Source organism: Aptenodytes patagonicus, chromosome 7 (genome assembly GCF_965638725.1).
Source record: "Aptenodytes patagonicus chromosome 7, bAptPat1.pri.cur, whole genome shotgun sequence".
Classification (NCBI taxonomy): Eukaryota; Metazoa; Chordata; class Aves; order Sphenisciformes; family Spheniscidae; genus Aptenodytes; species Aptenodytes patagonicus.
Genome location: NC_134955.1, coordinates 22,829,162 through 22,845,471, shown reverse-complemented (window position 1 = coordinate 22,845,471; position 16,310 = coordinate 22,829,162). Strand labels below are relative to the sequence as shown.

The 16,310-nt window shown below is 37.8% G+C and overlaps 1 protein-coding gene across 26 annotated transcripts in view; it reads right to left on the bottom strand.

Annotated features, from left to right (window-relative positions):
* The window catches only part of CD44 (CD44 molecule (IN blood group)), a 57,095-nt gene that overhangs the window by 12,316 nt on the left and 28,469 nt on the right, over nucleotides 1-16,310 (bottom strand). For 9 of the 26 annotated variants that reach the window (XM_076344338.1, XM_076344343.1, XM_076344344.1 and 6 more), the window contains exons 5-13: nucleotides 15,719-15,958; nucleotides 14,063-14,158; nucleotides 9,904-10,029; nucleotides 9,100-9,222; nucleotides 7,828-7,953; nucleotides 7,024-7,146; nucleotides 5,163-5,267; nucleotides 2,946-3,128; nucleotides 1,053-1,214 (exon numbers count right to left, since the gene is read on the bottom strand). In XM_076344338.1, the coding sequence (XP_076200453.1) occupies nucleotides 1,053-1,214; nucleotides 2,946-3,128; nucleotides 5,163-5,267; nucleotides 7,024-7,146; nucleotides 7,828-7,953; nucleotides 9,100-9,222; nucleotides 9,904-10,029; nucleotides 14,063-14,158; nucleotides 15,719-15,958 (1,284 nt within the window). Of the gene's footprint in view, nucleotides 1-1,052; nucleotides 1,215-2,945; nucleotides 3,129-3,411; nucleotides 3,573-5,162; nucleotides 5,268-7,023; nucleotides 7,147-7,827; nucleotides 7,954-9,099; nucleotides 9,223-9,903; nucleotides 10,030-14,062; nucleotides 14,159-15,718; nucleotides 15,959-16,310 lie in introns of those variants that run through there. The other 17 variants (XM_076344363.1, XM_076344364.1, XM_076344342.1 and 14 more) reach the window with 16 other exon arrangements.

Here is a 16,310-nt window from a genome sequence, read left to right as displayed (position 1 = left end):
TACATTACAGATATCAGTACTGACAGTAAAGAACCCTTTCTACAGGCATTGATTCTCTTTTGTTGCTCAAGTCTCTGTGAGTGGTGACAAGTTACAGAAAACGGTTATAATTCATTGTTCTGTTCATGGTAGTCGTAAGACTAGGTTTCCTCCCAGAATCAGCTTCAAATTTTGGCATTACTGAAAGATTTTACCTATTAGAATTACTTTGCAGTGTGGGGTTTACTGAACCCACCACCCACACTGTTCTTCTCTTCCTTATATGCAGAGTAGACTTTATGTTTTTTATTCTAATCAGACCATAAAGAAGAAAAGGAAACAGGCTTTTCTATTTATTTTCATTGTCATTAGCTTTCCAGCTTCGTAACCTAAGCTGTCCTGCTTTTTCAGAATAGCTGGCTAATGCTGTATAACGGCAGGAGCAATGAGACAGAAGAGATACCATCAGAGGAACACACAACAACCATAAAAGAAATTTAACTAGTTGTCACAAAATCAAAAATAGGTTCTGATCATTGTCTGTTTAAGAAAGGATTAAAGTTACCTCTCCTCTTATTTCAGGAATAAGTCATGTGTTTCTCATATCATGTTTTTAGAACATTATTTTCATGGTATAAAGGGTATGTGTTATATGAGACTGCATCATGATGTTGTGTCATGCCAATTTTGTAAATTCCTTTCTCTCATCAATCTATGAACCAGAGTGACAAATGTTTTGATAAAATCTATGAAAAGAACACTCTTTCTCCAGATGACTAAAAGAAGCACTAAACTAAGAAGAAGAACTAAGAAGAACACTTTCTCCAGAAGCACTAAAAGTGGTGTTGGTAAGTAAAAAATAATTGTTTTACACAGAGCTAAAATTGAAAACTTCTATCTCACCACCATCCAGGCAGAGCACAGAGAAAATTAATCACTCTATAATTTATGTCATTGTCTTAAAGAGATCAGTAAGTTACTCCTCTCTACAAGTTCATGCAGTATCTTTCCAAGACAGGCCATCTAAGAGACAGAAGTGATGAAATATACATAATTGACATTATTACTAGTACCTGTAGTGGAAGACTCTTTTTCATGCTTATTCTCTCTGGAAGGAATAATTCTATCCATTATAGCAGGTTGTGTGGCATAATCCTCTCCCTTGTCCCAACCTGGATACACCAATGGGTCTTGCGCTGAGTTGTTCTGTTTGGCCCCGTGGTTGGAGGCCATAGCTGTTATGATGATGGTGAAGCAATTATGAACTCAGTATATAAAGATCCATTTCTCATATTATTCTCCTCTTCGGTTCTTGTCTCTATGACAGGCCTTGCTCACATGTCTACTACATTTAATGGCAAAGAGAAGTAAAGCGAATTTGCTTCTCATTCTGGTTTATGTTTAGAAAAGCTGCCTACTGTCACCAATAGGACTGACTGCTTCCTCAAACTGAGCATATGATTTTCAGAATCAAGATATCTCATTGTTTTTCAAAAGTATTTCCCCAAATCATGCTGTTGAGTTTGTATTGGTTGAATATCAAAACAATATCCACTGATGCAGAATTAAGAACAGCAGAGGCAGAAATAACTGCAAGAATATGACCCACCAGTAAGATTTTAATCACAGAATTTGAGTGTATTGACTATATCCAATTTTTCCCCTCAAAATCTCACTGTTTTATTAGTTGCAGCATCTCCAGAAAACTAGACAAGGAAGTCTGACAGAGGGGAAGGCTAGCACATGTTGCAGATTTGTGAATGGTGCACACAATAAATAAGACAACATTCAACTAGAGAATATTTGATATTGCAGTTATTTAGAAAAATATTATATTGTCCATATCAACCAATCTGTAACTTTTATTAGATAGTCACAGCAAAAGAGTACCCAAATCTTATAAGTAGCATAACCCTCCTTAACCCCCTTAATCCAATCAAAAACACCCAAGAAAATTGCCACAGTGTGTTAAAATTTTAATTGCGACTAGGCCAAATTATATTGCTATAGTAGTATAGTATAGAATAGTATAGTATAGCATAGCATAGCATAGCATAGCATAGCATTTATATGTATCAGTAATACATTGTACTGCATCACCAGATTTTTAAAGGATGTTGATGAAACACCTGGGGTTGCTATCTTAGAGGAATGTGGGCTTAGGGACTGCTGAAGCAGTGAGCTACACAAAACTTTTGCTAATAAGATTACATTTAGTTGAAGGAATAGATCCACATTATACAGCATCTCAAATAATGTTTATGATATGCTTGTTTTCAGTGGCCTGTATTTGATAATCTGCAAGAGTAGATGATGACTGTGTTAAATTCACTGTTGGCAGTGCTTAGTACAGCACATCAGTCATTAACTAGTAAACTTAGTACACTCACAGGAACAGAAACTAATATATGTCAATTTTCAGTTACTAGCTTTATAGTATAATTTGATATTTTATGTTTCAATTGATTCAACTGATGGAAGAGAGAAGCCTCTCTTTTATTCTACACTATGCATTTTTTTCTTCCCTTCATCACCAGTATCATCTTGTCATAGTTCAAAAGTGGGGTAAGTAGATATTTTAGATAAAAATTTTTAGATGTAATCACCATATTAACAAAAAACTGCAAAAAACCCTAGGTCCAATAATGACTTGCAACAGGGGAGTGAACACAGCTCCCAAATATGTGAAAAATACAACAGACATTATTATTTTTCCATTTAAACATTCACTGTTTCCTACAGATATAACCCTTGTAGACAGCCTGTTAAAACCTTGTAACTTCATGACAGAACACAAAACATAGGAGACAGTTACAGAATTTATCTACTACAGGTCTCAACACGCAATCCAAATAGGAGAGAAAACAAGCCTCCAGGAACAGGTCTGAAGAACAGAATAATTTTAAAAAAACCCTAAACCTTTAGTAAACACTGATAATTTACTAAAATGTGACCTGTAATATTACCTGTATGAGAAGATTCCTTTTCAATATCATTTTCACCTGCAACAGTAAATTCATGTTGTTCAATACTCCCAGTATTGTTTGCAGGATTTTGTTCTTGACTGATCCATCCAGAATGAACACTGTGTAATAGTGGATGTTGGGCTGGTCCTTGACGTTTTTCATTTTCACTTGTAACTAGTGCTGCTAAGATGACGATTGAATCAATAATGGTCAAAATACCCAACACTAGTCATATTATTCTCATCTTCATGGTCTACGCAACAAGGGTGCTTAGCTTTTGTGTTTGGGCTTTTTCTTTTCATTGTTGCATTTGATGTGAAATGAAAGAGGAAAGAAAACAAAAGTCCTTTGGAAACCACATCACCAGGATCGGAAGAAGACTTAAGTGTGCTGGAAAGTATCCCAATGACCAATGGCAGAGAAAAGCTATAGGAGAAGTAGTGGAAGAACACATAGAAACAACAGCTTGCATCTCTAGTGCATATTTATTAATACTAACTTAACTGTTGAGTCTGTGTATTCCGGGTTTTTAAAAGTGAAAAAGATGATGAACTTCCTCTTTTGAGTTAATGTCTCAATTACACAATTACAAGGCTGGCTCCAAGGAAATTGTCATTTCTTCTGGGACTGGATGAATGAAATAAGCAGGTTCATATATTCAAAGTTGAAAAGCATACTTGTTTTGAACTCAGTAATAATTAAAGCTCTTACTGATAAAACAAATTCATTGCTCACTCTTTAATTTGCTGTTGTTTACATAGCAGAAGATACAGTCAGAAATCAACTGAAATACCACCACCATAAAAGATTTTCTAATGAACATGAAAAGGCTTAGAAAAGATACAGAAGAAAAAAAAGAATACCTATAACACTAAGATAAGCATTAGAACTCAGTTTGAAATGTATTTGCCTTAGGTATCAAACGTTTCCATGAGTGATATATTAAAGGTAAAGCAAAGGTCCTTAATCAGAGCATGCAAAGAATGAGCTGGACCTGTTACATATGCCATAAGTCACAAGCTAGAGAAACCTACGCTATTTCCCAGATAGAGCAAAACTGGAGGAAAAACTATCTTCACATTCAGGCAATGAAATGTTCATAAAGAGGGCACTCATGCAAATGTAATTCATTATTTTTGTAATTAAACCTAATACATATAGATTATCTTGTAAAAAAAAAAGTTAAAATTAACTAATGTATGAATACAACTGATCTAACAATACTTCAGAACTAGAAGAAAGTTATCACAAAAATTATTTCTGGGTGGTTATAGCACCTGTTCTGATGCCAGTTGTATAAACTTTCACTGTACAAAACAATCCTGGAACCAGAAAGACAGGTATCTAGCTATTGGAGGCAGATCATATAAATCCAAAGAACTACCACAGGATGTAAAAAATTTTTTACAGAGGGATAAGAAGGCTTTCCAGAAGTCCCAATGAAATGTATTTCTTTTAAGTACAATCTAATTTTATGCAATTAAAAGGCTGGCCCCCAATCCAGCCGTATATAGCTGTGCCGCCAGCTATTCAGTTTTGCACCTCTCCTAAAAGCTCTGCATTATAGCCAAAACATCCTAAAACCGAAGCTCATATCCAGCTATGCTTTTCAAAAAATTTTAACTGGAAACTATTTAGGTACACAGCAAAAATAGCTGGACAATGTACTCTGTAAGCCTTTGCCTACAGATGTTTTTAGGCTTGAAGAACATGAGCACACTTTCAGTATCTCAGTTGGCTACTGGCACTAACACTGGTAGCAAAATGTTCACATTCATCTGGAGTTAGTATATTATCCTTTGTAGCACAGTTTCATGTATTTGAATCACTAGCTCCCTTTTTTGTCTTTTGTCTTCAGATTTTACAACAGAAATTTTCAAGTGGAAAAAAGAGATTTTTTTCTTTTCACCAAGGTGGGTCACTAAATGTTACAATCTGCTCAGTTTTATTACACTACTGGCAGTGCAAGTTTAAAAATCTCAGAGACGAGAGGAAAAGTGGCAAGTAATGAAGATTAGATGCAAAAGATAGACTTGGAATGACAGATGAATGTTATAGATGTCACCTCTAAGGGCTCTAGTACAAATATTAGAAAGGTATTATACTGAACTGAGGCTAATGGTATGAGAATTACAACCAGCTACACCATAACAGTGTTATACTTCACTGAATTATGTCACAAATCTGAATATTATCTGAAATGCTTAATTGCTTTACCCCTGCCAGCAGAGCTAGGATACTGCTCCTCTTCATCTGTATAGGCAGGGTTCCAACGATCTTGTGTGGAGATTTCCAGAAGTGTTTCGTGTTGCGAATCCACAGCTGTTAGGACAATGGAGGATTCAATGCTGACCATGCTCTACACCTACCACTATTACTCTGCTGTTAGTGTGTGCCATAAAGGTGATGGAAAATGGAAATTCATGCATAGCTTAACTGTAGTCTCTCTACTCTCTTATCAAATCCCTTTACATCAAACCAGTCGTTCTTTTCTTTGCATTGGACAGATGCAAGGTTTCCCAAGAAGAATGGGAAAAACAAGCAATAGAAGAATAACGTATAGCAGAAGTAGTGTAAAACCATTACAGCAGTTACAGACATTTAAACTCAAGTTTGATGAATAATGCTGGACCTAAAGAATATGGTAGATGTCTGAATACATGTAAAACATGCTTGCTAAGTACTCAAGAAGTACTCAGATTCATGTTAGAATATCCACCAATGAGCTCAAAAGCTATGGTCAGCAAAAAAACAAAAGCACCTTGACAGCCACCAGGAAGCCAATATTAGTCAAGAAAGTTATAATACAATTGAACAGATAAAATAAAGCTTCCATAAGAGTCTATGATCAGAGACTGTATACATTTTCAGCCATGAAGCATGCAGATACCACTAGGCCATAGAAGGTAGTTGGAATGCAATACACCATGTGGAATATGTCACCAATGCAGAGTCTCAAAGATAAATAAATTAACACCCAAAATACCCAAAACTTAGGCAAAAGAATAAAAAATTGCAAAGCAAGATGACTTCCTCATTTTGTATTTTCTTCTAAAAATGAAGACCACTGCTGAAAGAAACCAAATACTCCACTAACTTTTTAAAAAAAAAATGCTTATAAACAGTGATTTATAAACACTACTGAGTAAATAAGTGCACAGAAAAAAGACACATTAAGATGTGCTTAAATTAAATTAAATTAAATTACAAAAAAGGAACAGATTAGTATCGTTGTACAAATAAGAGCGTTAGAGTATAGTCATTAATGGCAACATCTACACTGAAAAAACCCCCCAGGGCCAGGGCCATTCCTGGTCATAAGGCCAAACAGCAGACTGTGTGCTTCAGTGACACACAGCATTTGGCTTTGATCCTCATATGTGGTGGTTTTCTGGTTTTGAGACAAGATTATTTTAGGTATGGACGGCTTTTTTAGTTAAAAAAGAGCTATCAGATAATCACTGTGGGACTTATTCATATCAGGAAAATAAGGCTATGTATTAAAATATCTGAGTTGTGGTATTGGATCATGCCTAAACATCTGAGGTCACAAAACAAATGAGATGATGTTAGAAGAGTGCATGGGAAGAGTGTGGAAGGTAGCAAATATGAGACTGTTTTGCTGACACTTCCCAATGAAAAGGGCACTTGGGGTTTGGCCTCCCAAATTGTGCCTGAACATCATCTTCCACAGACAGGAAGTCTACTATTGTACAGATGTAGATTACAAATAACATGAACCTGAATTAATTATGTTAAAATAACACAGTTTTCCCCAAAAAGAAAAAAATAGAAAAAAAGGTAAATATTTTTTCTTGGAAAATCATGAGTGAATGCATGCATTCAAATAGGCATGAAAGTGAGAAGTTAATTTTAGGTAGTGAGAGAAGACATATTCATTGTATCAATATTGACCGCATATGATTTTTCCAATCACAACAGAGAAATTTCTGAAGGAACAGCTGATGAGAAGAGCATCCAATCTTCACACAATATATGGGTGGCAAAGGAGGAGGAACATCGGGTAGGACAGGAAAAAGAAGAAAGAAACCATCCGAAGAGAAAGGAAGTTCCTTACTAGTACTTGGAGCATACTCGTCCTTGGCCACACTCCTGTCCCAGCCTGGAAACACTGTTGGGTAAATCGTCTCCTCTGAAGAGTCTTCATCATCTGAACCATTGCCACTTGAGGTCACATCTGCTGTGATGATGTTAAATCTGCCATGAAGCCCTAACCCACAAGGTCTTCTGCTGACAGCAGTTATGCTTTCCTGTCTCCCCTACATGCAGCCTTATAATCACAGAGGAGAGTGTACAGCACCGTGCTTCCCATGGTCCATATCCCCTCCTGGTTCTTCCACCCACCAGGGATTCATCACTCTGCCATGGCCCTGCTGAAGCTGCCCCAACATGGCTCTTAGCTACCTTTCAGTGCCCTATGCATGCTTGCAGCACTAACCATACTCTGTCCTCTTCTAGCAAGAGTGAGCATAGTGTACTGGCTTGAAAACATTTTCTTCCTTTCTCCCACAAGTCCTTCTCATTGGAATAGTCTACTTCTAAATTGCCTCCAAACAGGAAAAAAGAAAAACCCAAGTACATCCTTTATAAAATGACTCACATACTCATCCCTTTCAGACACGCAGAATACCTCCGCAGTACATGAACAGTGTGGACAACTGCCCTGTTGCTACCAAATGTACAGTCAGTGAGAGATAGCCCAGTACTTTGCTTTTCCCACTTCAAACACACGGTAACAAAAAGCAGGGACATATACCACACATTCAACCCCACTCCACTTAATGCTTCTGAAGCTTGCTGCCCTGGTGCTCTGGTTATTCAGCCCCTAATCAAAGCGCCCTCTTAGCATGACGTTCTTTACCCTTGGTTGCTTGCGTGGGTTCTTGCACCTTCTGTCCAGGATTTGACCACCACCAGTGGTTTGAGAACAGATTCCACCGAGCTTGGGTGGTGGCTTTCTCCAGGTTGTCATGATGAGGCCCTGGAGCTGTTAGGACATGGTTCATTCAACCCAGATCTTGTTATTATTTCTTGAGAAGCACTTTTCCTCCAGCAAAGTCAAGTCCACCAGCACCGGCACCCTGAGCACGCTCATGCCACTGAGATGGATGTGAGTGCAAGGAGAATGTATGAACCCGTGGTATCATTACATTCCTCAAACAGCCAGATGCAAGCACTAGTGGCAGTCCCAAGAAAGAACATGGTCCCTTGAGAGGAGTCGTCAAAAGCCCTGTGGGTGTTTGCTAGCCCTTCACATTCAACAAGGTTAATCAGTTCCTCACAGGTTTTGCCAGCAGGAGAGAGCAGATAGCCTTAGATAGACTCCAGAATGAGGAACAACCACCAAAATGACATAAAACCACGTATAAAAGGTGAAAGAAGTATCCATGATGGGCAAAGAGGACACCCAGAGATAAGCACACCCATTGGTTTAGCCTTCTCTTCTACTGACAACCCCATGGAGCCAATGCTGCCAAGGACCTGGGCTCAGAACTACGGCCATTCCACTCGAAAGACACATGCACTCCCCTTGGCCTGATGCTGTCAGCAAAATCCACACCAGAAACACTTTCCAGTTAGGCATCAGCATAGCATGGAGAGAGAGGTGCAGTTTTACTCCTATCATATTACCAATGCACAATATTTTCTCAGAACCTAGCATTTCAAATAGTAATGTTCCATAGGTTTGTGACAGGCATTTAAGGATGGAAAGAGATTTTTGTTTCGAAAAATTACAGGAATCTACAGCCTTTTCATCCACTGTGCTAGGCAAGCCAAATAGGTATTGGCATGCAAACAGAAATAATTGTGCCACTTGTATAGAGGCTGGAAACTTCCTCCAAAGAGGAATTATTTCTTGAGACACAACATGCCACGAGGGAAGCCCACAAATCAGATATGAGTGGAGACAAGACATCAATTCTAGAAGCAATGGTAGATATTGCTTCTAAGGATACGAACCTCACAAGATCTAAATGGGTTTTCCTGTGGCACGGGAGATGTGTTTGAAACAAGAGCTGATCGGGAGAGCATCCAATCTTCACACAATATATGGGTGGCAAAGGAGGAGGAACATCGGGTAGGACAGGAAAAAGAAGAAAGAAACCATCCGAAGAGAAAGGAAGTTCCTTACTAGTACTTGGAGCATACTCGTCCTTGGCCACACTCCTGTCCCAGCCTGGAAACACTGTTGGGTAAATCGTCTCCTCTGAAGAGTCTTCATCATCTGAACCATTGCCACTTGAGGTCACATCTGCTGTGATGATGTTAAATCTGCCATGAAGCCCTAACCCACAAGGTCTTCTGCTGACAGCAGTTATGCTTTCCTGTCTCCCCTACATGCAGCCTTATAATCACAGAGGAGAGTGTACAGCACCGTGCTTCCCATGGTCCATATCCCCTCCTGGTTCTTCCACCCACCAGGGATTCATCACTCTGCCATGGCCCTGCTGAAGCTGCCCCAACATGGCTCTTAGCTACCTTTCAGTGCCCTATGCATGCTTGCAGCACTAACCATACTCTGTCCTCTTCTAGCAAGAGTGAGCATAGTGTACTGGCTTGAAAACATTTTCTTCCTTTCTCCCACAAGTCCTTCTCATTGGAATAGTCTACTTCTAAATTGCCTCCAAACAGGAAAAAAGAAAAACCCAAGTACATCCTTTATAAAATGACTCACATACTCATCCCTTTCAGACACGCAGAATACCTCCGCAGTACATGAACAGTGTGGACAACTGCCCTGTTGCTACCAAATGTACAGTCAGTGAGAGATAGCCCAGTACTTTGCTTTTCCCACTTCAAACACACGGTAACAAAAAGCAGGGACATATACCACACATTCAACCCCACTCCACTTAATGCTTCTGAAGCTTGCTGCCCTGGTGCTCTGGTTATTCAGCCCCTAATCAAAGCGCCCTCTTAGCATGACGTTCTTTACCCTTGGTTGCTTGCGTGGGTTCTTGCACCTTCTGTCCAGGATTTGACCACCACCAGTGGTTTGAGAACAGATTCCACCGAGCTTGGGTGGTGGCTTTCTCCAGGTTGTCATGATGAGGCCCTGGAGCTGTTAGGACATGGTTCATTCAACCCAGATCTTGTTATTATTTCTTGAGAAGCACTTTTCCTCCAGCAAAGTCAAGTCCACCAGCACCGGCACCCTGAGCACGCTCATGCCACTGAGATGGATGTGAGTGCAAGGAGAATGTATGAACCCGTGGTATCATTACATTCCTTAAACAGCAAAAATATGCAATGCTTTTAGTGTAAGTGAAGTTCGAAACATTCTACTAAAGTATAAGATTGTGTTGCCAGCTCTGAAGGTCCAGTAAAGTCAATGAATTTTGCATAGCATTTTTAGGTGTGACAGATCAAAATATGTACTGTATGTGAAATACACCCCAATATTTTGACAAAAAGCATTCAAAGCTAATAGAAGCATGCACACCATAGAAACTGAAATCCCTCAGGCAAGCCATTTGATAGTTAAACCTTTCTCTCTGCTATGAAAGTTATGAATCAATAAACTGAGAAGCAGGGTTTGCAAGAAGAGCTGCACCTCAAGTCATACACATATTCACCAAAAGAAAGCAAAATCTACTTCAAAATGTTTCTCTGGAAATATTTTTATTCTGGCAATTCCTCACAAGCAATATTTTTATCAGCATTTAGACCATCTTACTTCTATATCTTGAAGATGAAGAAAAGATATCACATACTCTTTTTCATTCAGAATAAAATCTTTAAATAATTAATTTAGAAAAATACCTTGAAGACTAACATCAAAGACACTAGATTTGATCAATTTTTGTGCAATATATGAAAGTATGCATATTGGAAAATTGGAAAATGCAAGACCTAGGAATCAAAGTTGTAATGATCAAACAGGATAAACTGATGTTCTTCAGTCTGCAGTAGTTATGTTTTGCCTATCTGTAAACTGCAAAGTGTACAAAGTGTATGGACTTAAACTCAGAACTGCACTTTTTCAAGATATTTTGGCAGCAAAACCTAACAGATTTTGCCTTTCTGAAAAGCTGTCCTTGCCTGAATAAATAGTCTCTTCTCATAGTCACTAATTGCTCCCTAAACTTAGTACTAATAGTACTACTCCGACACTGGTGTCAGAAAATGGGAAACCTGGACATTCAAAATCTGATCTCTGAGCAACAGACCATCAAAACCCAGGTGGTCTCAGATTTGGAGCTTTGGGATGGAACTGTGAACAAAAAGATAATGCCAAAAAATTGGTTAACAAGAAAATAACTGAATAACTAAATAATTGCCATCTGACTTGCTGTAATCACATCAAAATTCTCACCTCTACCTGCTTTCCACAACCAGCCTTAGGAATTCATTTTCTTAAGTGATGAATATGTATTCGTGGCTTCCTTCCACATACAAAATACCAATGCAGATGCTTTCCTGTCAGATCAGCGAAAGTATGGACATAAGACTTTTCTCATTGATGAGATTTTTTCAGGGAATGCTCCAAACCAAATAAAAGGAAAATCCACCAAAGCATAAAAATATCTATTATATATGGATGAACAAAATCAGTCGCAGTTACTGTTTGAGTAACTTGCTCTGATAACTTAGGGAAGTATCTCATCAATCAGCAACAGAATTTTATGACATCTGATCCATGGCACATCTACAGATGAATCATAACTTGTTAATAACAAAGAGAAAAACTTGTTTCAGCCAGGAGAGGAAAGTTGATGGCAAAGTGCCGGCAGTGTATTAATCTGAACTGTGAACTTGATGGAGAACATCACCAATAATGTCCAAAGCCAGAGCAATAATGAAAGGGGATCATCTGAAGAACAAGGAGCTGTGGCAATTGATCACTTCAAACCCATAGCAAAGAAGTGTTTTGATCAAGCTAGACACCTTTTCTCCAAACTTGAAGTTTACAAATGTTGTGTAGTATAGATGGAGAGCCACTGGTTTTGTTTCTCACTTTCACACACTATAGAATTAGATAGATATATTTTTAGCCATCTATCTGAAGATATATGCTGAATAGTTTTCTTTACTTATTTCTTAATTTTCTACTTTCCTGTCTGGGGGATTTTTCTCTGGGAAATTAAATTGTGGCCGGGATATTCCAATGAGCCTGCACTGTTGCACAATGTAAATAGCAGACATTGGGGCATGGTTTTATCTTCTTTTTTGTTTGTTCTCCATGTAACTTTCTCCTAGGCTACTGAATATTTGATGACTTCTCATGGAGATGCATAGCTTATACTTAACTTCTGAAAGGAGTGCTATATTACTCATTTGTAATGCAGTAAAATTAAATGAAATGGGTCTGTTTGGCTTTAAAGTGATGTCGCTGAGCTAAAGCTATCAGAAAAGCCCAGGTGCAGTACCTTCATAATCTTTTTTTCCAGAGAATCAATCTAGCAACCCTAAACCAATAAGTAATCATGCCAATGCTATCACTTCTGTGATAACACATATATCAGTATTGACATCTTCTATTACATACCTCTATAGTTATTTTGATCTTTTAAAATCTTAAATACCTCTAGTTTTCCCTCTGTAAAATAGTCATGCCCATGAGGGAGAACTGTTAGCAACAGGAAGGGACATACATATTTAGGATCAGTACATTTGATAATCAAGTAGTAAAAGGAAAACTGGAAGCTTTCCTGTCTAGAAACAATGCACAGATTTTGCAATGGGTACAGTAACATCTGTACAAGGAAGCACTAAGTCACACATGCATACAAAAGCAAATAAATATGGAGCAAAAATCACCATCAGAGTCAACCAGACAAACTCCCCACTGTTACCAAGTGGGATTTCCTCCCCCACCCCCACCCGTTACAGGCAGTACTTTGTAGCAAAATCTTTCACTTGAAACAAGCACCAGAAAATTCTCTACTTGCTTTCAAGGTTTTTGGGAAAATCAACCTGATATTTCTTTTTTCCATCTACATATTTATAAGGTGTTACTAACCTTCACATCCTCTGAGACAAGATGCTTGGTTGAATGGTATCTGTCTTTTAGTAAAGCTTTTGCTAACTGTGTAAGACATACAATCATTCTTACTCTATCCTGTGATTCCTAAATATAGTAACGAGGGCACCGTCCCTCCACGTCCCATAGACCATTTGACCATCTATCAGCAACCAACAAACAATTAAGCAAATTCCTCACTATCACGGGCTTCCATGGTGAGTAAAAAAGAGTCAGCAGGAAGAAACTTTCATTTCTATCAGTTCAATCTTTACTACAACATGCCTCTGTAGATCTCCTTTGTATCATTAAAATGTTCTCCCTTTAGGTTCACTTTATTTTCTGGGGCAAAGGTCTTTATCACTTTAAACTTAAGAACTAGAGTCAATATATGTATATATATGTTCCACTTTAAAACATGTAAGATGACATTAAAATTTTTTTATTTGCTGTAGCTGCTGTGCACTACATATTTGATAAAAACATCACAAGCAGTTTTTCCCACGCAGTACAGCTATTTAAAGACAAAGCAGAGAAAATGGCTACTGTTCTTTTGAGACCTCAGAGCTATGGAGCCACCACAGGCCCCAATTTTTTCTCATGCATATTGCCAACAACAAGGACAAAATTAGTTTTTGCAAGTGGCATGGCAAGTGAAACTGCCACTTAAAGCACTGCTTTGGTGAGCAAGGCCATGTTTTTGATGTAGATTACCCACATTCATAACCATAAATATATTAGAATCACAGACACTTTCATCACAAATTGACAAAAATGTCCTTTTCTGCCTCGGAAATAAATTGGCTTCAAGTTATAATTGGTTGCACTAATTTGTGGTGCCTCATAGAGTAAATAGTTGTGATAAAAAAGCAGTGGGAAACACAAAACAACAATCTTTCTGAACCCATGTATAAGCATTGCAGTAAACATACAGTAAATGCTTTTGCTCCCCTTGTCCCAGAGAGTGAAGTTTATTTCTGACTTAACCAGTCTGGAAAGTACTGTCTTTCAATGTCTTTCCAAAATTGGAGATACGTATGCTTCACCACTTACCAGAATGCCCTGCTGAAAGAAGAAAGCAGTTTTAATGCAATCTATATTTGATGTACTTATTATAATACATAAATCTTACTAGTACTCGCAGGATACTGTCCACCGTCTTTTTCAGGGGAATCATCAGCTGCTGTCACCAAAGAGATGTCAGGTGATACAGGAGAAACTTCATCATCTGTATGGTGATGGATGAATCATTACTACTTCATTAGCTGAGTTGCAACTCAGTACTCGCAACTACTTCAATTATTCTATACTGCAAGTTTCATTCCTTCATTTATTGGTCCAAGAGAGAAGAAAGATACAGACTAGGTTCTTCATGTAATTCAATCCCAAATAGCCTTACTTTACTAACATAGTAAGGATATCACCAAAACAGATTATTTCAAGAGGAGTATGTATTACAGCGATAATGAACATTCTGGCAATGATCTGTTCATGTGATTCAAGCTCTAATTGTACCTGTATACCATCTGGACAGGGATTCTAGAGCAATGAATGCTCTACAAATTTGTATTCCCCTCTTTACTGAGATATATTCTGAGTTTTACTCCAAAAATCTAAACTCTACATGTAAGCAGAGTTGATAAGAATTGTCATGGCAAGCAATTGAAATACATGGCATACACCTTGGGGAATGGCTCTGATCCTAGTTCCTTAGGAAGAGAATGTTAGGATTTACCTTTCATGATGCTAACTGTATGGAAAAACAAGCATAACATGTCAGGAGTATACCACCAGTGAAAAGTCATTTTATAATCCTAATGCTTCTGCTATTTTTTTTTTTTTAATTTCAGTATTTATTGAGGATAATGATGCAAACTACGGGTATCCTTCACTGGTAAGTTACTGGTGATTTGATAAAAAGCCTATAGTCAGAGGTCACACAGTAAACTTTACTGTACTTAGAGGATGAATTATATTTGTATCCCTTAGGTTCAATGGGAACTAGTCTTTCAGACCTCTGATAATTTCAGCCACACAAGTGACATCATAAAAGATGAAATAAAATACATGCCACTTTCACAAGGAAGCAAGATACAGGCAAGGCACTCTAATTCACTAATTTGCCACCCTGCAGAATGCCCTAGAAAAGAGTATGGCATTTGTATTTGGTAGGGCTTCATGAAAATAGAATTTGGCTTTACCAACTAAAGGAAGAAGGTATTAATAACATTTTAATTTGACATTTTTATCTCTCTCTGCATTCTGTAATATGCTATAGTAAGAAGATATCCTAAAAAAACCCCTGTATTTGTACAAAGAGAAATCACTTGTACTGTAAATTCCTCCCTTGTTCTTATTACTTAATGTCAATTCATCCTTTTAGACAACAGATAAGATAAGAATGTTATCCTTACCTCCATATACCCATACCCTCAGCCTCCCTAACCTCTCTGTGTTCACTTCTAGACATGTTTTTGAGCCTTTAATGAAATAAATATTTTAATAAGAATAAGATCAATTCTTAGAACCATCTATTCTCAACATCCTGGGAAGGTTTATGTGGGAAACTGCTGATGTGTGGCTGTTTTGTACTCCCGTGCAATCAAAAAAATCCTTAGAAATTCAGAATGCTTCTGTTTTCTTTCAAAGACACACATTGTCCTTTTACTTCTCCAGGATACAAATTAGAGACGGTGCTCCTCATTCCCTCATGATATCCTTTAACTAGCAATGTAATCCTTAACTTAGTTATTTTAAAGGGGATATAGTGGCAACCTACTGTCCTTACCAGAATCTTTTCTAGGAATTTCTTTTTCACCCCCTCCAGAAGAATGATCTGGCAGCTGTGAGACTGGAGTAGCACTTCCATAATATGAGGGGCTGGATCTCCTGATGGAGGTATCCATGGGAGTTGTGTCATGTGTTGATCCACTACCTACATTTTCATCATCCGCACCTGAGGTTGAGGACTCTCCACTATGACGCGTGCCATCTGCATTATAACGTGAGCCATCTGCATTGTCAATGACTGTTGGAAAGAGGAAAATAAGCAGCTGATAATATAAAGGAGCTACATAGCTATATTTCAGTAATGCTAAACAGTTTAAGTCCTGTAACAAAAAAATAAAGAGAAACAATTGTGGATTAATACCAGTTCATCCATTTTTGCCATCCTATCTAATCTGTCTAGATCATACATCACTAAACTATATCTAATGTATATATGCTAATATATATATTTGTCAAACATATAGGGCCTACTCTACATCAAATATTTTGATATTTTGATCAGACAGTTTGATTTTGAACATAAAACCTTGGCCTCTGTAAAGTCAATCAGAATTTTAGAATTGGGACAAATAATTTATTATGAGAGTTTT